This window comes from Trachypithecus francoisi, unplaced genomic scaffold (assembly GCF_009764315.1).
Source record: "Trachypithecus francoisi isolate TF-2019V2 unplaced genomic scaffold, Tfra_2.0 Lachesis_group17, whole genome shotgun sequence".
Classification (NCBI taxonomy): domain Eukaryota; kingdom Metazoa; phylum Chordata; class Mammalia; order Primates; family Cercopithecidae; genus Trachypithecus; species Trachypithecus francoisi.
In genome coordinates this window covers 11064504-11089398 of record NW_022681462.1, presented here as the reverse complement: position 1 = coordinate 11089398, position 24895 = coordinate 11064504, and the positions used below count along the sequence as shown (strand labels likewise).

Here is a 24895-nt window from a genome sequence, read left to right as displayed (position 1 = left end):
AGGTTTACTCGGGAGACTGAGGCTGAGGCAGAAGAATCATTTCAACCCAGGAGGTGGAGGTTGCAGTGAGCCAAGATTGCGCCATTGCACTCCAGCCTGGGTGACGGAGCGAGACTCTATCTCAAAAAAAAAATTTAATTTAAAAACAATTTTTTAAATATATACATCTGCCGGGAATGGTGGCTCACACCTGTAATCCTAGCACTTTGAGAGGCTGAAGTGGGAGGACTGCTTGAGGCCTGGGCCAGTAGTTGAAGACCAGCCTTGGCAACACAGTGAAACCCTGTGCGCACGCACACACACACCCACACACACACACACAATTGCCAGGTTGCCAGGCATGGTGGTGCGCACCCATGGTCCCAGCTCAGGAGGCTGATATGGGAGCCTGGAGAGTCCAGGAGTTCAAGGCTGCAGTAAGCTATGATCGCAATTACTTTTTCATGTACTACTAATAGGTGTGTATATATATATATCAAATATATATATATATGAAATTTAACATTTGTAGGGTTTCTTTCATAACAGTGCATGCTGTAAATTTGCAATATAGAAAAAAGAACAAGAAGAAAATTAAAATCATCCGTAATACTATCACTGAAAGGTAACACCACAATTAATGTTTTAGTGAACATCCTATTTTTTTAACCACTAACAACTTTTATGTATGTATATACTTTTTTATAACTTTGTTTTTAAGAAACAAGGTCTTGCTCTGTTGTCCAGACTTCAGTTCAGTGGCATGCTCCTAGCTCAATGCAACCTCAAAACTCCTGGGATCAAATGATCCTCCTGCCTCAGACTCCTAGCTAGGATTACCATGCTCAGCTAATTTTTATTTTTTTTTTTGTAGAGATGGGGTCTGGCTATGTTGCCCAGGCTGGTCTCAAACTCCTGGCCTCAAGTAATCCTCTCACCTCAGCCTCCCAAAATGCTGAGAATACAGCCAAGAAGATCTCTTGAGCCCAGGAGTTCAAGGCTGCGGTGAGCTATGATCACACCGCTGCATTTCAGCCTGAATGATACCGGATGAAGGATGTTGTCAAAGAATACACATTTTGAGGTTTCTGCCTCCTGAGACATTATACCAAGTTACAACACCCACTCTCAACTCAGAATGAGAACTTGTTTTGAATACAAAGAGAAATATGTATTACGTATTTATTTATTTTACTTTGAGACGGAATTTAACTCATGTTGTCCAGGCTGAAGTGCAATGGCGTGATCTCAGCTCACTGCAACCTCCGCCTCCTGGGCTCAAGCGATTCTCCTGCCTTGGTCTCCCAAGTAGCTGGGGTTACAGGTGTGCACCACCATGCCCGGCTAATTTTTATTTTTTTATTTAGTTTTTTGAGACGGAGTCTTGCTCTGTTGCCAGGCTGGAGTGCAGTGGCATGATCTCGGCTCACTGCAACCTCTGCCTCCTTGGTTCAAGCAAGTCCCCTGCCTCAGCCTCCCAAGTAGCTGAGACTACAGGCACCTGCCACCATGCCCGACTAGTTTTTTGTATTTAGTAGAGACAGGGTCTCACCACAGTGGTCAAGCTGGTCTCGAACTCCTGACCTCAGGTGATCCACCTGCCTTGGCCTCCCAAAGTGCTGGGATTACAGGTGTAAGCCACAGTGCCCAGCCTATATATTAATGAAATACTGACAAAGTATGAAGAACAAATAGATGACAGAAAATCCAATACTAAAGACAATTTTCCCCACCAAAATTTACCAGAAAGTAAATTTGGTTCTCTTGTAAAATTCAATATAACATTTGTACAGATAACTAAAATCTGTTAGTGAAAAAGACAGCATTTTAAAGGCACTAACCAGAATACCTTTCAGATGAACATACAATATTTTTTATCATTTTAATGTTTAAAACATTATGACATTTACCCAGTAAATAAAATGTACTAACAACTACCTCGTTTTGAAAGTATTTTTCTTTCTTTTTTTTTTTTTTTTTTTGAGGCGGAGTCTTGCTCTATCGCCCAGGCTGGAGTGCAGTGGCCAGATCTCGGCTCACTGCAAGCTCCGCCTCCCGGGTTTTATGCCATTCTCCTGCCTCAGCCTCCCGAGTAGCTGGGACTACAGGTGCCCACCACCTCGCCCGGCTAGTTTTTTGTATTTTTTAGTAGAGACGGGGTTTCACTGTGTTAGCCAGGATGGTCTCAATCTCCTGACCTCGTGATCCGCCCGTCTTGGCCTCCCAAAGTGCTGGGATTACAGGCTTGAGCCACCGCGCCCGGCCGAAAGTATTTTTCTAAATTAAAGTTGGATCACATGCAAAAAAGATGTTATCCCATTCCTTATAAAAGTAGTTATATTTTTATAAATACGCACTTTGGGAGGCTGAGGTGGGTGAATCACGAGGTCAGGAGTTCGAGACCAGCCTGGCCAACATAGTGAAATCCCATCTCTACTAAAAATACAAAATTAGCTGGGTGTGGTGGCATGCACCTGTAGTCCCAGCCATTCGGGAGGCTGAGGCAGGAGAATCACTTGAACCTGGGAGGGGGAGGTTGCAGTTAGCCAAGACCACACCATTGCCTGCCAGCCTGAGTGACAGAGTAGGACTCCGTCTCCAAAACAACAACAATAACAAATGCATATATATAAATATATTTTATCTTCACGACACCTTATGTGAATATAGACAATATTTCCATGTCGATCCACATTGATTTTTCCAGGAATGCAAGGAATTCTTCTTTCTGTTTCTTTTGTTAAAAGTTTCTTACATAAACAGCATCTATAAACAAAGAAAATACAAAAAACATCCAGGAAGAAGAATGTAAATGTAGTAAGTTAAAGAATATAGCTGCATTATAAAGCACATCAAAGAAAAAAACATGTTAGCATACCTATACAATGTTGCTGCATTACTCCGAGAATCTGGATTCAAGTACTCAGGATCAAACAGTCTTTCAATCTTCTTACAAAAAAGTTTGCTATTAACAACAAATGACCAAAATATTAACTTTCTACATTTACTTTATAATGATGAAAATAAACAAACCCATCTGTGCAAACCAATCTGTGCAAGATTAATAAATCCTTAGTGGCTCTCTTTGGGAGTTTGTAACACATTTTTAGTGTTGTAAGTAAATAAACAACAGTTTATTATCATCTAAGTAAATAAAATTAAGCAGTTCTGATCAAAACTGCTTGATCAATCATCTATTTTCTCATAAAAAATAAGATTGATAAATAGCTATCTTTTAGTCATTTTTAAATTGTATTTTATTATTTATTTATTTTTTGAGACGGAGTCTCACTGTGTTGCCCAGGCTGGAGTGCAATGGTGTGATCTCTGCTCACTGCAACCTCTGCCTTCTGGGTTCAAGTGATTATTCTGTCTCAGCCTCCCGAGTAGCTGGGGCTACAGGTGTGCACCACCACGCCCAGCAAATTTTTTGTATTTTTAGTAGAGATGGGATTTCACCATGTTGGTCAGGATAGTCTTGATCTCCGGACCTCGTGATCTACCCATGTTGGCCTCCCAAAGTGCTGGGATTACAGGCATGAGCCACCGCACCCGGCCTTATTTTATTTTGTTAGAGACAGGGTCTTGCTCCATCACCCAGGCTGGAGTGCAGTGCTGCCTCAGACTCCTGGGCCTTAAACTCCTGGGCTCAGGCCATCTCCCATATCAGCCTCCCAAGTAGCTAGGACTATTGTGTGCCACCACACTCAGTTAATTGAAAAAAAAAAAAAAAAATCTGTAGAGATTGGGGCTGGCTATGTTGCCCAGGCTGGCCTCAGACTTCTGGCCTTCAAGTAATCCTCCTGCTTTGGCCTCCCGAAGTCCTGAGATTACAGGCTTGCGCCACCTTGCCTGGCCTCCTTTAGTCCTTTGTTACTGGAATATCCCACATTAAAGATTTTGAGAATTTAACAACCCAGGCCTACCAATAACTAGATATATGATCTTTAGCAACTACTTAACCTCTTTGAACCTTGTTTTCTCAACTATAAAGTGTGGCTAGTATGTCCAATCTCATAAAGTTTTTTTTTTTTTTTTTTTTTTTTTTTTTTTTGAGACGGAGTCTCGGTCTGCCCAGGCTGGAGTGCAATGGCCGGATCTCAGCTCACTGCAAGCCCCACCTCCTGGGTTTACGCCATTCTCCTGCCTCAGCCTCCCGGGTAGCTGGGACTACAGGCGCCCGCCACATCGCCCGGCTAGTTTTTTTGTATTTTTTTTTAGTAGAGATGGGGTTTCACCGTGTTAGCCAGGATGGTCTCGATCTCCTGACCTCGTGATCCGCCCGTCTCGGCCTCCCAAAGTGCTGGGATTACAGGCTTGAGCCACCGCGCCCGGCCCAATCTCATAAAGTTTTATGAGGGTTAAGTGATGTTTTTAAAGAGTACTATAGTGTTAAGCATTCAATAAACGTTAATTGTTATTATGCATAATATAACTGAAGTTGAGTCTTCTAAGTATGTCTTTAATTCTAAATGTATATCCTACCTGTCTCCATTTTTCCTTGTGTAATGTCTTCTGTTATTAAAAGTCAAATCTGGATTTAGAATTCCATTCCTGTTTTCAATTATTTAGCTCTTGAATAATTCCTCTCTGTCTCATTCCCCTTAAGGATTAAATTTTTTTTTTCTTTTGAGATGGAGTCTCACTCTGCCAGGCTGGAGTGCAGTGGCACGATCTTGGCTCACTGCAAGCTCTGCCTCCCAGGCTCACGCCATTCTCCTGCCTCAGCCTCCCGAGTAGCTGAAACTACCGGCACCCACCACCACGCCCGGCTAATTTTTTTTTGTATATTTAGTAGAGACGGGGTTTCACTGTGTTAGCCAGGATGGTCTCGATCTCCTGACCTCATGATCCACCTGCCTCGGCCTCCCAAAGTGCTGGGATTACAGGCGTGAGCCACTGCGACCAGCCAGGATTAAATTCTTGAATAATCCTCTGAATTATTAATTTATTCCTAATGGATCACTCTGATCAGCATATAAACATAATCTAGTATCTCCCTAAAAAAACAAAAAATCCTCTCTTGAGCTTACCTATCCCTAATAGATACTGCCAATTTTTTCAGCAATCATTCAAAGTAAAACATCTGGAAAAAAATTTTCTAAATCCACTTGGTCACATTTCTGTCCCCATCTTACTCTATGTGATAGCAGCATTCCACATATTTGGTCACTTAATCATTATCTTCCTTTGGAAACCTTCTTTCCTTCTGCCTTCCTTTCTATTTCACTGGCTCCTCCTTCTCAGGCTCTTAACTGGCTACTTCTCTTCTGGTGAATCTAAATATTCGGTAGCCTTTATCAATACTATCTTGCTAACAATTAAAAAATGAAATAAATTAAAGTAGCATTTACAATAGCACCAACAATATTAAATACCTAGGAATAAGTTTAATTTTAAAAAGGAGGTTGGGTATGGTGGCTCACACCTGTAATTCCAAAACTTCAGAAGGTCAAGGTGGGAGGATGCTTGAGCCCAGGAGTTTGAGGCTGCAGTAAGCCATGACTGTACGTACCACTACACTCCAGCCTGGGTGACTGAGCAAGACCCTGTCTCAAAAAATAAAATAAAATAAATAAAAAAGGAAAAATATCTCTACACTGAAAACTACAAGACATTGGTGAAATAAATTCAAATTAATGGAAGGTTATACCATATTCATGGATTGAAAGACACAGTATTATTAAAACGTTAAATCTTCCTAAATTGATCTACAGATTACATGAATCCCAAATTCTAGCATGTTTATGTGTTTGTGAGAAAGAGAAAATGGGTAAGCTGATTATCAAATTTATATAGAAATGCCAAAAACTTAATAGAGAACACTACAATCTTGAAGATAGGCAAAACTTGAGAATTTAAATTACCAGATGCCAAAAATTATTATAAGGCTATCATAATTAAGACAGTGTGTTGCCTGGGTGTGGTGGTTCACGTCTGTAATCTCAGCACTTTGGGAGGCCAAGGCGGGTGGATCACCTGAGGTCAGGAGTTTAAGACCAGCCTGGCCAGCATGGTGAAACTCCATCTCTACTAAAAATACAAAAATTAGCTGGGCGTAGTGGTGGGTGCCTATAATCCCAGCTACTTAGGAGGCTGAGGCAGAATTGCTTGAACCTGGGAGGCGGAGGTTGCAGAGAGCTGAGATCTCATGATTGCACTCCAGCCTGGGTGACAAGAGTGAAACTCTGTCTCAAAAAAAAAAGACAGTGTGACAGCGTGCTACTGATACAAGGATAGACAAAGAAATCAACAGAACAAAAAGGACAATTCAGAAACATATAGTAAACGTACCACTGCAATTCAGTGGGGAAAAGGATGGTCTTTTTAACATATGGTATTGTGTCATCTAGATATCTATTTGAGAAAAAAAGAAAATGAACCTTGACCCCTACCTCATACCATATAAAAAAAATTAATTCAAGATGAATAACAGAAAAACATAGGACAATGTCTTCACCACTTTTAGGGAGGCAAAGATTTATTGAACAGGACATACAAAAAAAGTATGGTCTCATCCAGTTCCATGGTTTCAAATCTCATCTACTTTTAAATTTCTATTTTAAGTCCCGACCTTTGACCTAAACTCCAGACTAATATATCCAGGTATCTACTTGTCAACCTACTTGAATGTCCAAGAGGTATGTTAAATAATCTCAAAAAGACCTAAATCTATCTCTTGATTTCCCTTACTCCATTCCTTCCCCTCCCAATGTTTCCTTTCTCCATTAATAGCACTACCATCCACTTAGTTACTCAAACTGAAAACCTAGTAATTATCCTGGAATCCTCTCTCTTCCCACATCATTACATTCATAAACCTAACAACTGAGTCCATCTACTTCTTTCCAGCTCTGCTGTTTCTACCCTAGTGCAAACCCTTTCATTTCTCAACAGACTACTACACCAGCCTCTGAACAGGTCTCCTTGCTTCTTAAATCCCTAACATCTATTCTCCACATAGCAACCAAAATGGTATCTTAAAAACAAATCAGATCACATCACTCTCCTGCTTTCATTCACACCTAAAGTATATCCTCCTGGCTATGACCTAAACAGCCCCTAAATGATATAACTACTGCTGACCTCATTTCATACCACTTTTCCCTTTATCTAAGATATGTTTTAATAATTTTTAGTTTTTTAGAAAAGGGTCTCACTATATTGACCAGGCTGGAATGCAGTGGCTATTCACAGGGATAACAGTAGTGCCCTACAGCTTTGAACACCTGCCTCAAGTAATTATCTACCTTAGCCTCTTCAGTAGTATCTTCATAATTAACATAATTCACTATCACTATATATTCATATGTCCATTATACAAAGTAACTAATTACTAATTTTTATCTTGAGCCATTGGCTCTGGATAAATTTTACTTCACTTTACTTACTTCATTTAAAATAAAATAGAAATATATTTCTAAATATATTCTAAAAATAGAGTATTTTGGCCAGGCATGGTGGCTCACACCTGTAATCCCAGCACTTTGGGAGGCCAAGGCAGTTGGATCGTTTGAGCCCAGTAATTCAAGACCAGGCTGGGCAACGTGGCAAACCCCCATCTCTACAAAAAATACAAAAATTAGCTCTGCATGGTGGCGTGTGCCTGTGGTTCCACCTACTTGGACTGAGGTGGAAGGATCACTTGAGCCTGAAGGTGAAAGTTGTGGCTAAGATCTTGCTACTGCACTCCAGCCTGGGCAACAGAGAGAGACCATCTCAAAATAATAATAATAAGCTAACTATAAATGAAAAGAGAGAGTAAAAATTAATTTCAAAAACTGGGCAACTTTGTTGCCTGGGAAACAAAGTGAGACCCTGTCTCTACAAAAAATTAATTTTTTTTTAAGTTAGCTGGGCATGGTGGTGCACGCCTGTAGTCCCAGCTACTTCGGAGGCTGAGGTGGGAGAATCACTTGAGCTCAGGAGGTTGAGGCTACAGTGAGCCAAGATTGCACCACTGAACTCCAGCCTGAACAATAGAGTGAAAACCTTTCTCAAAAAAAAAAAAAAAAAAGAATACTTCACTCACATGAAATAGAAATATATTTCTTTTAACAGGAATATTAGGTTTAAAATTAAATTTTTGAAATTACCTTCTAAATTTATCTTTTTTGTCCTTTAAATCATCAACTTCATTGTGTGTGAATAGATCAGCTATACGTGTGAGAAGATTTGCATTAATACAGTTCATGTTGCATGGAGTAGCTACTATGGCATTCATATTTTTGTGGCAATACTGAATACACTGTTCAACCTAAAAAATCACAGAAAATAAATGTTGAAAATAGTACCATGTAGGACATCATAGCAATACCTTTCAAAGACAAAATTCATCAAAAGTCTAACCCACATATTGCTAGGCACTAACTGGGTTGTGCCTATTTGACTTAATCTATACTGTTTCAAAGGCAATCCAGCAGGTCAAATTTGTAACAACATATATACATACCTAAAAAATTATTTTCAACCTTCTTTAGAATATTTCAAATAATAATAATGTATCTTTTAAAATTGTGGCAGGTATAAATCTTAGTCTAAAAACTCAAGTGTACAGAATATGTAACTACTTTTTTTTTTTTTTTTTTTTTTCTGAGATGGAGTCTTCTGTCACCCAGGCTGGAGTGCTGTGGCACGATCTCAGCTCACTGCAACCTCCGCCTCCTGGGTTCAAGCGATTCTCCTGCCTCAGCATTCCTAGTAGCTGGGCTCACAGGTGCCCGCCACCACGCCTGGCTAATTTTTGTATTTTTAGCAGAGACAGGGTTTTGTCATGTTGGCTAGGCTGGTCTTGAACTCCTGACCTTGTGATCCACCTGCCTTGGCCTCCCAAGTGCTAGGATTACAGGTGTGAGCCACTGTGCTGGGTCTGTAACTTCTTATAATTAAACTTAGTTAGAACTTTAAGCCTCCTTTTCCCTGGGTGTCAGAAACAAAATTTCAGTCAATTCAGAATTTTCACAGTTATGGTGGGTTTGCTCTCTTCCTTACCTCCTCTCTCTCTCCAACCTGAGGTATGTTTATTTACTTTAAAAGTAAAGAGAGGATAATCATGTATTCTTCCAAATATTTATGCTTACAGCATAAAAATTATCCTTTAGGACTTAGATTTCAAAATTCAAAGGTTTCAAAAATTTCAAAACTCAAAAACTCATTTAGTCTCTGCTTTTTTTCTGTAACCCTGCTCTGAAGCAACTGATATCAGCTGGGCTAAATGGGGAAGAGCTAACGAGTAGAAAGAATACAGAGAATTGGCCAGGCATGGTGGCTCACACCTACATCCCAGCACTTCAGGTGGCTGAGGCAGGAGGATCACTTGAGCCCCAGGAGTTTGAGACCAGCCTGAGTAACATAGCAAGACTACCCCACCCCATCTCTGTTTAATTTAAAAAATAAAAGAATACAGGGACTAGTACAAATTCCGAAGAGTCAAATAAACAACCTTCACATCACATCTGCTAACACAGAAAAGGAGTATTCCGGCTGCGTGTGGTGGCTCACACCTGTAATTACAGCATTTTAGGAGGCCAAGGCAGGTGGATTGCTTGAGATTAGGAGTTCGAGACCAGCCTGGGCAACATAGCAAAACCCCGTCTCTATAAAAAATAGAAAAATTAGCCGAGTGTAGTGGCATGCGCCTGTAGTCCAAGCTACTCGGGAGGCTGAGGTAGGAGGATCACTTGAGCCAGGGAAGCAGAGGTTGCAGTGAGCTGAGATCACTCCAGCCTGGGCGACAGAGAGAGATTCTGTCTCAAAAAAAAAAAGAAATTATACCCTTGAATTAACAATTTTTAAATTGTTTTTTAAATTAACAATAATTTTAATAAAGTGTCTCAGAATTTTTGAGATACTTGAAGGAAAAGAAAGCATAAGTGAACATAAGCACTTTGATTTTTTAAGTCAATACTTACCAGTGAATCCATTTTTAAAAACTCCGAAGAAATAAGAATTGAAATGACATTTCCTGGCTCTAAAAAAAAAAAAGAAAGAAATTAGATTATCCTTTTGATGAGTACCCCAATCTCCTCTGAACAGGCTCCTTCTCACCTTAAAAGAGGACATTACTGTAACAAGAATAATTTAATACAACCTTATTATAGCTTATGGGTTAGATACACAAAATAAAGAAAATTCAATGTTAAAACTTAGGTTATGGAGAAAATGCACAATAAATTTACTCTGGCGTTAAGAGTCATATAAAGTAAAAAGACTCCAGTTAAAGATATGACATATGCAATCTTCTCCTTGACTAAATCAGGGAAAAAGATAATTGAGACTATAATTAATTGCATGCACAAGTAATAGTTAGAAAGCTTTTTAAATGATTAATGAGAGCATTTGTTATTAGAAAAGTTACTTTAAAAAGAGTTCAATGCTTGTTATGAACAAATATTTAATTTTAAAAGATTTTGAAAGATAAAAAATTTACTACTGCAGAGTACTAAACTTACTTCCTAAAGGCATAATGAGTGAGCTTTCAGGCATACAGAAAAGGAGATGCTGCCTGATGCTGCAGTTTAGCAAACCTGTCCTCTCCCATGAGGTATGTTTAAGGAAAGAAAACTGTGTTTTGCATCATTACAGTACTAAGGCAATTCTAAATAAACGACTAAGCAGACAATAGTTAAAATAAGTAATCCCAATCTGTCTCTCTAAATGAAAATTCTAGATTAAAGGCTTTTTTTTTTTTGAGATGGAGTCTCACTCTGTTGCCAGGCCAGAGTCCAGTGGTGCAATCTCTGCTCACTGCAACCTCTGTTCCTGAGTTAAGAGAGTTTCCTGCCTCAGCCTCCCGGAGTAGCTGGGACTACACGCGTTCACCATCACACCCAGTTAATTTTTGTATTTTTAGTAGAGACAGGGTTTTGTCATGTTGGCCAGGATGGTCTCCATCTCTTGACCTCGTGATCCGCCAGCCTTGGCCTCCCGAAGTGCTGGGACGACAGGCGTGAGCCACCGCTCCCGGTCAAGTCTCTTAAACACAAATGGTGAAGGGAGGAAGCAGCTGGTGAAAAAGCTCCTCAGGAAATGGTAATATACCCCATTCCAGTTAGGAACCAGTGGCTGGATTATCAGAAATTTAATTAAGCATTTTGGTAGTTTTCCTGGTTAGAAGACTTTTTTTTTTTTTTTTTTGGTAAATATTTACATTTATAGCCACTGATTTAAGGTAAAGATAACAGAATGTCTAGCTTTGCTGCATTTCTTTTTTTTTTTTTTTGAGACAAAGTCTCGCTCCTTCGCCCAGACTGGAGTGTAGTGGCGTGATCTTGGCTCACTGCAACCTCCGCCTTCCGGTTTCAAGCGATTCTCCTGCCTCAGCCTCCCGAGTAACTGAGACTACTGGCGCCCACCACCACGCCTGGCTAATTTCTGTACTTTTAGTACAGACGGGGTTTCACCATGTTGGCCAGGCTAGTCTCGCCTCCTGACCTCAGGTGATCCGCCCGCCTCGGCCTCCCAATGTGCTAGGATTACAGGCGTGAGCCACAGAGACCGGTTTTTTTTGTTTTGTTTTTTGTTTGTTTGTTTGTTTTTTAAATTGAGACAGAGTCTCACTCTGTCGCCAGGCTGGAGTGCAGTGGCACAATCTCTGCTCACTGCAACCTCTGCCTCCTGGGTTCAAGAGATGCTCCTGCTTCAGCCTCCCTGAGTAGCCTGGACTACAGGCACACACCACCATACCAGGCTAATATTTTTTGGATTTTTAGTAGGGACAGGTTTTCACCATGCTGGCCAGGCTTGCTGCATTTCTTTTACCTTTACTACACTCTCTCTACATGTTTTGATTTTTATTTAACACATACATATTATAGCTGGTTAGTCTGGAATCTCTGGATTCTGGCTGAAATTTTTGATTTAGTAATCTTGTAATTTGTATTTAAGGACCACTAGAAACCTCTCCTATTAATGTGGTCACTAAATAATACAATAAATTACTAACTTTTTTCAAAAACTTTTACACTGTCGGCATAGATTTATTTTCCAATAAGAGTTCTATTTTAATACTACTGTAAATAGCAATTCTAGTGCATAGAAAGACTATTAAACCACAAGTGTGATCATACAAGTATATGCCCATTGAAATATTACTCAGTAATTATTCTTATTACAGTAATTCTACTAGTAATACTAGTAGTATGCTATCATTTAGAACACTGGTTCTTGAACTTTTGATTTGAGGACCGCTTTACAAACTTAAAAACTGAGAATCCCAAAGGGTTTTTCTTTATGTGGGTTGTATCTGCCAGTATTTATCATGTTAGAAATTAAAATAGAGAAAATAAAAAAAAGAATTCATTCACAAAGAACAAAAAACCTATTACATGTTAACATATTTTTATTAAAATAACTACGTTTTCTTTTTTTTTTAGGAAGGGTCTCACTCTGTCGCCCAGGCTGGAATGCGGTGGTGCAATTTTGGCTCACTGCAGCCTCTACCTCATGGGCTCAAGCAATTCTCATGCCTAACCCTCCCAAGTAGCTGGGATTACAGGTGGGCGCCACTGCAACAAGCTAATTTTTGTATCTTTAGTAGAGACAGGGTTTCGCCATGTTGGCCAGGCTGGTCTCGATCTCCTGGCCTCAAGTGATCCACCCACCTCAGCCTCCCAAAGTGCTGGGATTACAGGTGTAAGCCACCATGCCCTGCCTAAAATAACTACCTTTTCTAAAATGAAAAATATTAGGCCAGGCGCCGTGGCTCACGCCTGTTATCTCAGCACTTTGGGCAGCCGAGGCGGGCGGATCAACTGAGGTCAGGAGTTTGAGACCAGCCTGATAAGGCAAAACCCTGTCTCTACTAAAAATACAAAAATTAGCCAGGCGTGGTGGCATGTGCCTATAATCCCAGCTACTCGGGAGGCTGAGGCAGGAGAATCACCTGAACCCAGGAGGCAGAGGTTGCAGTGAGCTGAGATCATGCTGTTGCACTCCAGCCTGGGTAACAGAGTGAACTCTTTCTCAACAACAACAACAAAATAGAGTGAAGAGTAGCACTGTTTGACATTTTTTGTAAATCTCTTCAATGTCTGACTTAATAGAAGACAACTGGATTCTCATATCTGTTTCTGCATTCAATTTGTGGGTAGCCTTCTTTGATGTTACACCAAACTTGACAAATAGTAGTTTCTTAAAGGTTAATTGCAATGGTATCTGAATTGTGTCAGCGAACTTTTCTGACTCTGTTAACAACAAAATTATCTAATTTATCTTGCACTTTGCATGAATCTTTCACCCATGCATGACTTTTTGAAAATAAAATGCATTGGTCATTTGGAAAATGTTGGCTCAGTGAATTATACAGATATTCCAAATGTTGAAATACTTCATTGCACAATACATTTAAAAATCACAGTCATTAATATGATCACCAATCTCATCAGAAAAGTCAAGTATTGAGAAGCCTTCTGTCAAGCACATGGAAGCAGGTAAGTTTTCCAAAACTATAATTCTCACTCGAAACTTTGAATTTTGTCACTGACAGCAGGTGACAAATGCTTTCAGCTTTCTTTAAGTGAACAGCTCATTTTCAAGAAAATGTCTGCCAAACACCTAAGTCTGAATTACCATTATTTCTCTGTCAGTTTTCTCTCAAGTAAAAATGGTTTTCAATTTTTAAAAGAGCAGCTAATTTACTTCAGGACTGAAAACAATCGCACAAGTGCTTTTCCTCAGGAGAATCATATGTTGGTGTGCAGTAGAAGTGGACTTTCCATTTCATCACAGTAAAGAGATGTATACGCAATGGTCAAGATTTAATAAAATTAGTAATTTTGCTGCTTCACCAAAGACATTCTTAAGTGAAACTAGATTTTTTCTTATTAACTATGCAACTATGTACTTACTACTAGTACAGTTTGGTGCCCCTGCCTTGATCTTGTCTAAAGCTTCAACAGTTTTACCCACTATTGCTTTGGTACCATCTGAGCAACACAGTGAGAAAGTCAAGTGACATCTTGGTATTATTATGCAAACGTTTTGACCTTGTAGACACCCTAAAAGGGTCCCTAGTATCCCACTGGTCCATATACCATACATTGCGAACTGCTGATCTAGAGATCTGTTCATTTGCCATAAATTTACTATAATTTTCTAAAAAAGATGAGATTATCAGTTTCCTAAAAGGCTGTTAGTAATATGAGCGTAAACACTGGTGTCCAAACAATTTTCCATATTTTACTTTTGGCCTGAAGAAACTACCAGGTGACACACAAATTTCACTACAAAATAAGCAACAGATTGTTTTTTACCTAAAGTGGGCATCTCACAATCTTTATTCTCCTCAGTGTTCCTTTTAACATATTTTATCAACCAGTTGAAAATGTGAACGTCACAATGAACTGAAATGTCCACCTCTTCCCAGCGCTGGGCATCCATAGATAAATATTCAGCAAAGTACTTCATTTCTGATATCAAAAGATCTCGCGGGCAAGTAAAATCTTCTTTCAAGTTTTTTGCTTCATCACACACATGGATCACCATGTTCGGCCTTCATAAAAAATGTTACACAAAAATGCAATTATTAGAGTTTTAGAAAAGGAGCCAAGAATACTGACATTTAGTGAAGGGAAGAGAACAAGATGTTTTTGACAATTCTGACCACCAATCAGTTTTATAGGGTCTTGACGTTTTTCAAGTGTCTTGCAAGCCTGATCATATCTTAGATTATGACTAATTTTAGCAAATTACTGATGTAATAAAACAAATAAAATACTGTTACCACAGGACTAATAATTTACACAGTTTGAAATTTATTTTTCAAGTTATACATTAAAAATAAAGTTTATGGCCATGCGCGGTGGCTCACACCTATAATCCCAGCACTTTGGGAGGCTGAGGCGGGCGGATCACGAGGTCAGGAGATCGAGACCATCCTGGTAATATAGTGAAACCCTGTCTCTGCTAAAAATACAAAAAATTAGCTGGGCATGGTGGCAGTGCCTGCAGTCCCAGCTACCTGGGAGGCTGAGGCAGGAGAATTACTTGAACTCGGGAGGCGGAGGTTGCAGTGAGCCGAGATGGCTCCACTACACTCCAGCCTGGGTGACAGAGCAAGACTCCGTCTCTAAATAAATAAATAAAGTTTATAAAAATAGTACCATTTCACAAAGAAAAATTAAGCAACACACTCTAATTCCTATGAGGAACATAAAACAGCACTTTTACACGGTTATGGGCATGGGAGAGAGATTATCATTAAATACTAAAATTTTCATTTTTTAAAAAAGGAAAAATAGCTATAATTCTTCACTAAAGAATCAAATGAAAAACTAGCATGGCTTCATTATTTTTAACAGCAAAAAAGTTTGCTTCTAGGTATTCATATACATAAAATATAAATATATTAAATATAAATTAATAAATGTAGTTAAAAGCATTCCTAAGACCACAATGTGCTTATTTACATATTTAAACATAATTTAAGCACAAGTTTAAATGATACATCAGAGAGTCTGCTTCAAAAATTATAATCTCCTAGTATTTACTTTCTTTTTTTTTTTTTTTTTTGTTTTTTTTTGAGACGGAGTCTCGCTCTATCGCCCAGGCTGGAGTGCAGTGGCCGGATCTCAGCTCACTGCAAGCTCCGCCTCCCGGGTTTACGCCATTCTCCTGCCTCAGCCTCCCGGGTAGCTGGGACTACAGGCGCCCGCCACCTCGCCCGGCTAGTTTTTTGTATTTTTTAGTAGAGACGGGGTTTCACGGTCTTAGCCAGGATGGTCTCGATCTCCTGACCTCGTGATCCACCCGTCTCGGCCTCCCAAAGTGCTGGGATTACAGGCTTGAGCCACCGCGCCCGGCCTAGTATTTACTTTCTTTGAAAATTATGTGGGCTGGGCATGATGGCTGACGCCTGTAATCCCAGCACTTTGGGAGGCCAAGGCAGGAGGACTGCTTGGGCCCAGGAGTTTCAGACCAGCTTGGGTAACATGGTGAAACCCCATCTCTATAGAAAAATTTTAAAAATTAGCCGGCATGATGGTGCATGCCCGTGGTCCCAGCTACTCAGGAGGCTGAAGTGGGAGGATCACCTGAGCCCAGGGAGGTCAAGCTCCAGTGAGTGGTGATAACATCACTGCACTCCATTCCAGGCAACAGAATGAGACTTTGTCTCAAAAATAACAACAAAAAATTTTATCACCTTAAAAAGAAACATCAGTGTAATCTACGTCTGTCTTCATGTCATTACAAAAGGAAGAGAATAGAGACACACTGTCCTACAACATGAATTTAATTGAATTGTGTGTTTAATTCACACATTCCTGATAGAAAAAAAGTACATTACTGGAGGGCCAGGCATGGTGGCTCACAACTGTGATCCCAGCACCTTGGGAGCCTGAACTGGGAGGACTGCTTGAGCCCAGGAGTTTGGGACCAGACTGGGCAACACAGTGAGACTACTAAGACTACGTCTCTAAAAAAAAAAAAAAAAGAATTAAATAAAATTGGGCTACCAGAAAAAGGATTATAATCAATGCTCTATCAAAGTCAAAAGAATTTAAACAAATTTTCACAAAATTGCTCTTCCAAAGAAATTATGGTCAAAACATAAACAGGTAATAATTGACGTAATGAAACATAGAGTTTCCATAGTTTTTTAGACTACAGTGTAAAATATTAGATTATTTCAGTAAAAAAAAATTTTTGGCAAATTTTTGTGTCACACAAACCAACCAATCAGTTAAAAATCTGTGTGAATACGGCCAGGTGTGGTGGATCACACCTGTAATCCCAGCACTTTGGGAAGCCAAGGCAGGCAGATCACTTGAGGCCAGGAGTTCAAGACCAGGCTGGCCACCAAGGCGAAAGTCCATCTCTACTAAAAATACAAAAATGGGCATGGTAGCACACACGTGTAGTCCCAGTTACTCAGGTGACTGAGGCATGAGAATTGCCTGAACCTAGGAGGCAGAAGGTGCAGAGAGCTGAGATGGAGCCACTGCCCTCCAGCTTGGGTGACAGAGTGAGACTTTGTCTCAAAAGAAAACCTCCAAGACTGTGTCAATAAACTAAAAACAACTGAACTACACACTTTAAAAGAGTGAATTTTAAAAATTGTGGTTAAATATACATAAAGGAAAATTTATCACTTTAACCACTTTTAAGTTCAGTGGCATTAAGTATATTCACACTGTTATACAATCAGCATAATCATCAACCTCCAGAGCTTTTCCAAAAGTTCATTTTATGATATATCAATGACAGATAAAGCAAGCTATTCTTGAAAATCTATAGAAAGTAAGATTTTCATAAAAATCCATGAAAAGTAAGTATACAAAGGAACTTTCAGAAATAATAAAAATATTCTGTATCTTGATTTGGGTGATGGTTATATGGTATATCCATTTTTCAAAATTCATTAATTTTGAACACCTAACAATATTGTTTATTGTAAAAATAGGCAAAACAAAACAAAACTATCAAAACTTGCAATACACTGAAAGACATTTTAATTTTCTATAAGGAGTAATTACATTCAAATAGTTCTAAAATACCTTTTTTTTTTTTTTCTTTTGAGATGGAGTCTTGCTCTGTCACCCAGGCTGGAGTGCAGTGGCCAGATCTCAGCTCACTGCAAGCTCCGCCTCCTGGGTTTACGCCATTCTCCTGCCTCAGCCTCCGGAGTAGCTGGGACTACAGGCGCCCGCCACCTTGCCCGGCTAGTTTTTTGTATTTTTTTTAGTAGAGACGGGGTTTCACCATGTTAGCCAGGACGGTCTCGATCTCCTGACCTCGTGATCCACCCATCTCGGCCTCCCAAAGAGCTGGGATTACAGGCTTGAGTCACCGCACCTGGCCACACATCCAATTTCTTTAGTAAAGTTGGAGAATTAATGGCACAGAGTTTTTTTTCCTTGGGTATTAAAATTTACTTTTAAAAGTTTTGTGTTAAGAGATATTATTTCTAATATTTATAAATATAAAAATAAAAATCTTTAAATAGAAAACTGTCATCCAATTTATAAATAATAACATGAATAAGTCATGTTTAGGTCAGTTCCACACATGAACTAAGCTGATTCCAGTAGTTTCAGCAATTATGTAATATGAAATTCCTACCTTATGGTAACATGCATAAAACCACCAATCATATATTTTATAAAGTTGACATTAATATTAAATCTTATCTAGCAAACAACCAGCCGCCTACCCTTCAGATTCTTCAGTCTTTTCTCCACCATTATGAGTAGAACAATTTTCACTTTCTGAAGAACAATTCCTTGTAGAAGCTATACTATGTCTTCCTTAAATACAGAAACAAACATATACAAAAAAAAAGGGTGGGGGTTAGTGTTTCTAGCTGAGAATGAGTTTTTATTTATTGAATGGTAATACTGTAAATGCATGGTTTCCAAGGCTAAAGATGGTGCTTATCAGAGTGGCATTTTCCTTTAGTATTTCTAAAGATATATGGAAGAAACGGTACACAAAATGAATCACAAATTGCTACTGTTAGAAGGAGAATTTCAAAAACTACTAATGTGGTGTGTACAAACGAGATCAAATGTTCAAAAGCCAACAGCATAGTTTTCTCTTTCTGAAGCAAATTTTTACATCAATACTCTGCTGCTGCTGAGATTAAAATAACTTGCTACACTCAGAGGATTTCTAGAACCAGTTATTATTTCCAATGTAATTGCAGAAAACATATTTTACCCCACTACCGTGTCAGTTGAAGCTTTTGTTGACTATAATAAAGAGTAGCTGTAGGCTCAGCACAGTAGCATGTACGTGTAGTTCCAGCTGCTCAGGAGGCTGCGGCAGGAGGATTGCTTAAGCTCAGGAGTTCAAGAGCAGCCTGAGCAACACAGTGCAACCTCCATCTCCAAAAACAAAAAGAGTAGCTGTAAAAAAACAAACAAACAAACAAAAAAACAAAAAAAAAAACATAACAAGAGAGACAAGCAAGAGTCTCTCAGGAAAGAGGAATATTAAGTAAAAGGCACAGGGCAAACCCCTCTAAAATAAAGTAAAAGAGTATTTGTAGTAAAAAAAAAAAATATATATATATATATGAAATTAACCAGGCCAGTAGATTAGAGTAGAACATTTTGACACAGTAAAGTGGGTTTTTTGGTGATTGTATTTGACCTATATTTTAACACTTAAAAATTTATTTTTTAAAATGTTTAAATTTTTTTACAGACAGTGTCTTGCTCAGACACCTAGGCTGAAGTGCAGTGCCTTGATCATAGCTCACTGTAACCTTGACCTCCTGGGCATAAGCAAGCCTCTCACTTCAGCCTTCTGAGTAGCTAGGATCACAGGTGTGCACCATCACACCCAGCTAATTTTTATTTTTTATTTTTTTGTAGAGACGGGGTCTTGCTATGTTGCTCAGGCTGGTCTTGAACTCCTGGCCTCAAGTGATCCTTCCACCTTGGCCTCCTAAAGTGCTAAGGTTACAGTTGTGAGCCACTGCATCTAGCCCTAAAACTTTTTTAAAAAAATAGCAAAGATAAACATAATTTAAAAAATTCAGGCCAGGTGCAGTGGCTCATATCTGTAATCCCAGCACTTTGGGAAGCTGAGGTGGACGGATGGCCTGAGCTCAGGAGTTCCAGACCAGCCTGGGCAACACAGCAAAACCCTGTCTCTACAAAAAATACAAAAATTAGCCAAGCATGGTGGTGCATGCCTCTAGTCCCAGCTACTTGAGAGGCTGAGGCAGGAGGATCTCTTGAGCCTGGGAGATGGAGGTTGCAGTGAGCTAAGATGGTGCCACTGTACTCCAGCCTGGGCAACAGAACAAGACCTTGTCTCAGAAAGAAAAACAACAAAATTCAGGAAGATACAAATATGAATACATTTCTCTATTAATGTTTATATTAGCCTTTAAACAAACAAAGAAAAGTTGATTGGAATATATAATATTCTGCAGAATTATCATAAGGACAAGTACTACATTTTAGTTTAAAACCTTACCTGTTTTGGAAACTGCATCATGTCCAACTGGAGTCTCCTGAAATTCTCCATGTATGTCAAGAAGTGAGGATTTGATATATGTGGCTAAAGTTTCAACAGGACTCTCTCCAGCAGCCATTAGGGAATTATATTGGTTGTCAACAGGTGAGCTTCCACTGCTCTTTAATTCATCAAACCTTTTTGCACACTGTCATAATATAAAATGAAAGAAATAGAGGTTTGGGAATTTTTTTTTTTTTTTTTTTGAGACAGAGTCTCACATTGTCGCCCAGGCTGGAGTGTAGTGGCGTGATCTTGGATCACTGCAACCTCTGTCTCCCGGGTTCAAGCTATTCTCCTGCCTCAGCCTCCTGAGTAGCTGAGATTACAGGTGCCTGCCATCTACGCCCAGCAAATTTTTTGGATTTTTGGTAGAGACAGGGTTTCACTATGTTGGTCAGGCTGGTCTTGAACTCCTGACCTCACGATCCACCTGCCTCTGCTTCCCAAAGTGCTGGGATTATAGGCATGAGCTACCATGCCCAGTGGTTTGGGAATTTTTTAATTTTTTTAATTTTTTTTTTTTTTTTGAGATGGAGTCTCGCTCTGTCGCCCAGGCTGGAGTGCAGTGGCCAAATCTCAGCTCACTGCAAGCTCTGTCTCCTGGGTTTACGCCATTCTCCTGCCTCAGCCTCCCAAGTAGCTGGGACTACAGGCGCCCGCCACCTCACCCGGCTAGTTTTTTGTATTTTTTTAGTAGAGACGGGGTTTCACCATGTTAGCCAGGATGGTCTCGATCTCCTGACCTCGTGATCCGCCCGCCTCGGCCTCCCAAAGTGCTGGGATTACAGGCTTGAGCCACCGCGCCCGGCCGGAATTTTTTAAATAAAAAATTGAGAAGATATTTTCTTGCCTTCTATTTGAAGATATTTTTCAATAATTACTTTTTGTAAGTGAGTATTTTTTTTTTTTTTTTTTTTGAGACGGAGTCTCGCTCTGTCACCCAGGCTGGAGTGCAGTGGCCAAATCTCAGCTCACTGCAAGCTCCGCCTCCCGGGTTTACGCCAGGATGGTCTCGAACTCCTGACCTCGTGATCCGCCCATCTCGGCCTCCCAAAGTGCTGGGATCATAGGCTTGAGCCACCGCGCCCGGCCGTAAGTGAGTATTAACCTGTAGAGTAACATCTAAAATATTTGTACACATTTCACTATCCAAAAGTCTCTAACTTCTATTTTTATATTTTAAAATTCACGGTAGGGTTTTATTTTAATGTGCTTTAACTCAAAGGCATATATATTTATGCTCTTGTAAAACAAGGAAGACCAGGTTGGGTATGGTAGACCATACCTGTAGTCCCAGCACTTTGGGAAGCAGAGGCAGAAAGATCATTTGAGGCCAGGAGTTCAAGACCAGTCTGGGCAACATAGTGAGACTCAGAGAGAGACTGTGAGATGCTGAGGTGGGAAGATCACTTAAGCTTGGAAGGTTGAGGCTGCAGTGAGCCATGATGGCACCACTGTACTCCAGCCTGGATGACAGAGTGAGAGATCCGGCCTCAAAAAAGCAAAAACAACAACAAATATATATATATAATTTATGTAATTTGCATCTAGTCAAATTATATAGCTGTCTATTCAGTGTTAATACATGCATTTGGATATGTAAAACTCAAATATTTTTCTCTCTCTCGGTGTTTCTTTAAATTGATGACCTTTTATGAACATTTTCAGGAGATATTCTGGGGGGACTGTTATTTACCTCTTTCGGTGTTAATCCAGGCACGAGCCTTGCTATAGTTTCCCAGTTGATAGTCTGAGGGATTCCAATTAATGGATAAAGGATCATGTCCAACACCATTTGGTTATTATTGTTCAGGAAATTGTTGTTTTCTGAATATCCACGACTCATCTTTTGGAACTAGGGATAGGGAAGACAAAAAGCTTTATTTAACTCTGAAATCCAAATGTTTTCAGAACATTACAGATCAGTTATAATTCATTCCTAAGAATTATCTGCTACCATGTAAAGGAAAAATAAAACTGACCTAAAATAAACATAGTATAGCCTAAATCTCTTCACAAAAAAGGATTTGAATATTATGCATTGATAAATGGATGTATAAAAATATGAAGAGATGAATAAATATATGATAAAAAGCATATAATATTTTTAATCTTTTTTTCTTTAGAGACAGAGTCCCCAATTTTACAAGATGAGGTTCAGAGATGTTAAGTAAGTTTTACAAGATCACAGAGCTAAGAAGAGGCAGAGCAAGGATTCAAATCCAGGTAAAAATGATTCTCAATTCCACGCTCTTTCCATTCCACACAAGAGGTATAGTACGGGCTAAGACAGCAGATTGGAAATAAACGTTTAGGGTCAGTAGGGACAGAGTCTAATATATTTTGAAGTTAGTTATGATTCAGTTAAGTAATTCTGAAAGTTTCTGTTTGTGAGGTTTGGGGAGAGGGTTATATCAAATACAAAAAGAAACTATGCATGCAAACATAAAACATTTGAGGAACTTTTTTACATCAATGTGGACGACATACTTCTTCATTCAAACATTTACTGAGTCATCACTATGTGCCAGGCACTGTACCTAAAGTTGGAACATTAATTTACAGATGAAAATAATGACAAAAGTTTTAACTAGTTATATCTATGATTCAGCTGACACTGGATTCTGCGTTAGGAATACAATCTCCAAATATAAACTGTTCCTATGAAAAAAATGATCTATCTTAGGACAAGAAGTACAAGGCAGAGATTCACTGACAGATCGGTACAATAAAAAAAAAAACAGCATACACAGGCGTCTGAAGCTTTGGTTTGAGTTTTGGCTTCACCACCTGCTACCCAACGCAAGTCATACAACCTTGCTGAAATGCAGCAATAAAAGCAGGTGATGGTAATACTTCTGACTGACAGTGTGGAAGGAATTAAAAGGGATTATTTTGTGAAAGCACTTTGAAGACAATAAAAGTATCTCACAAATGAGATGTTGCATAAATAATAGTATTTAGATTGTGCTGAGGCTTACGTGAAATTTTTTTTTTTTTTTTTTGAGACAGAGTCTCGCTCTGTCACCCAGGCTGGAGTACAGGGGCGTGATCTCGGCTCACCGCAAGCTCCGCCTCCCGGGTTCACGCCATTCTCCTGCCTCAGCTGGGACTACGGGCGCCTGCCACCGCCACCGCACCCGGATAATTTTTTTTGCATTTTTAGTAGAGACGGGGTTTCCCCATGTTAGCCAGGATGGTCTCAATCTCCTGACCTTGTAATCCGCCCACTTCAGCCTCCCAAAGTGCTGGGATTTATGTGAAATATTTAAAACACAGCACAGGGGTCACAAATGTGGTATGCTCTTAAATGTTAATTATAATTAGTACTACGTCATTGTTTATATAAGACAGTGGTAGAGAACATTAGGTGGTAGACAACATAAAGTTATCCTATATGTGTTTGAATGAACATTTAAAAGAAACAAAAACAGAAAAACATTTAGCACACTAAAATCACAGCTTCCTACCAACCAAAGATGTACCTTGTTGAAGGCCAGAACAGTGGAGTAGTTAAGTGTGCAGACTCGAGTCAGACTGTCCAAGTTTGCATTCCAGCTCTACTACTTATGGCATTATCTGGTTCAGATTAGTTAATCTCTGTGCCTCAATTTCCTCATCTGTAAAACAAAAATAATAATAGTAGCTAGCTTACGTACTTCTGAGGATATATGGAAAGTGCTTATGTAGTGAGGACTACATAATGTGTGTAGCAGCACTACCACTCCAGAGATCCTCAGATTGAAACAGATTCATAAAGATTAATGTGACAGAGAAAAGGAGAGACAGCAACATTCCAATGAAGTATGCCACCAACAAAATGAGTAGAAAGAGTCAGCTACAGATTCTTACCCAGCTTTACCACTTCTAGCAGTGCAACCTATGGCTCCAATATACTGTCTCAGCTACACTGTAAGCAAAATAATACCTAACCTTTGGAGTTATGGTGAGAATTAAATACTATATATAAAGCACCAGCACACTGTCTGGCATACAAAAGGTGCTCAATAAATAATTTATTACTATTATTTTTCTCCTCTCCACTTTGGCCATTATTGGCACAAAAATTTCCAAGAATTAGTTTAATAACTGTAAAGCACTGCCTTGTGCCCAGCTGAAAACAGATTTTACAGAACTTCATTGTTTTTTAAAGAGCTGGTCATCTCAAAGTCAGATGAAAAAAGTGAGTAAATCTGAAAAGTAATGCCCTTTTTCATGTCACAGGCTGTTTGATGAAAACATGGGGAAAGAAGGCTTGGAAAAGGTCTTGGAAGAACCTTGGAAGGGTCCTGAGAAATTTCTGTTTATTTCTCTCTTTAACTCGCTGGATTATGATTTCTTTGATGGGCTGGGCCTTCTATCTTTGATTCCCCAGAACTGTGACCAGCAAGGGATACTGCCAAAATGTTTGCTGAATTAATGAAAAGGTCACAAAACCTTAAGAGACATTTAATGTATCCTTTGGAACTCACTCCAAACTGCAGGTCCACAACTCATTTAAACATTTAAGTATAGATGGGTATGTGCAAAGATGGATGGGGATCTTGTCCTGCTGGATTAATCAATTTAGTTTTGAATCCTTTAAAGACTTGGTTTCTCTCTAGTGAACAAAGCACTGATCTCTACTTGTTTGCCTAGTACTTGGATCGCTTTTCATACCACACAATTTGGGAGGCATGTTAGAGCATATGGTGCACTGTTGTTGTTTTAAGATGGAGTTTCGCTCGCTCTCTCTTCAGGCCAAAGTGTGGTGGCATGATCTCGGTTCACTGCAACCTCTGCCTCCCAGGTTCAAGCGATTCTCCTGCCTCAGCCTCCCGAGTAGCTGGGATTACAGGCATGCACCACCATGCCCAGCTAATTTTTGTATTTTTAGTAGAGACAGAGTTTCACCATGTCGGCCAGGATGGTCTCGATCTCCTGACCTTGTGATCCGCCGGTCTCGGCC

General features: G+C 39.5%; 1 protein-coding gene across 5 annotated transcripts in view; it reads right to left on the bottom strand.

Annotated features, from left to right (window-relative positions):
- KIAA1841 (KIAA1841 ortholog) overlaps positions 1-24895 on the bottom strand; it is a 77555-nt gene that overhangs the window by 51047 nt on the left and 1613 nt on the right. For all 5 annotated transcript variants that reach the window (XR_004443953.1, XR_004443952.1, XR_004443954.1 and 2 more), the window contains exons 2-10: positions 23433-23567; positions 21644-21802; positions 19906-20092; positions 18131-18224; positions 14232-14470; positions 9891-9949; positions 8076-8236; positions 2858-2944; positions 2635-2745 (exon numbers count right to left, since the gene is read on the bottom strand). Coding sequence is in view for 2 of the 5 variants with exons in the window: in XM_033239141.1 (XP_033095032.1) it covers positions 2635-2745; positions 2858-2944; positions 8076-8236; positions 9891-9949; positions 14232-14470; positions 18131-18224; positions 19906-20092; positions 21644-21793 (1088 nt within the window). In the remaining 3 variants the exon portion in view is untranslated. The remainder of the gene's footprint in view (positions 1-2634; positions 2746-2857; positions 2945-8075; positions 8237-9890; positions 9950-14231; positions 14471-18130; positions 18225-19905; positions 20093-21643; positions 21803-23432; positions 23568-24895) is intronic.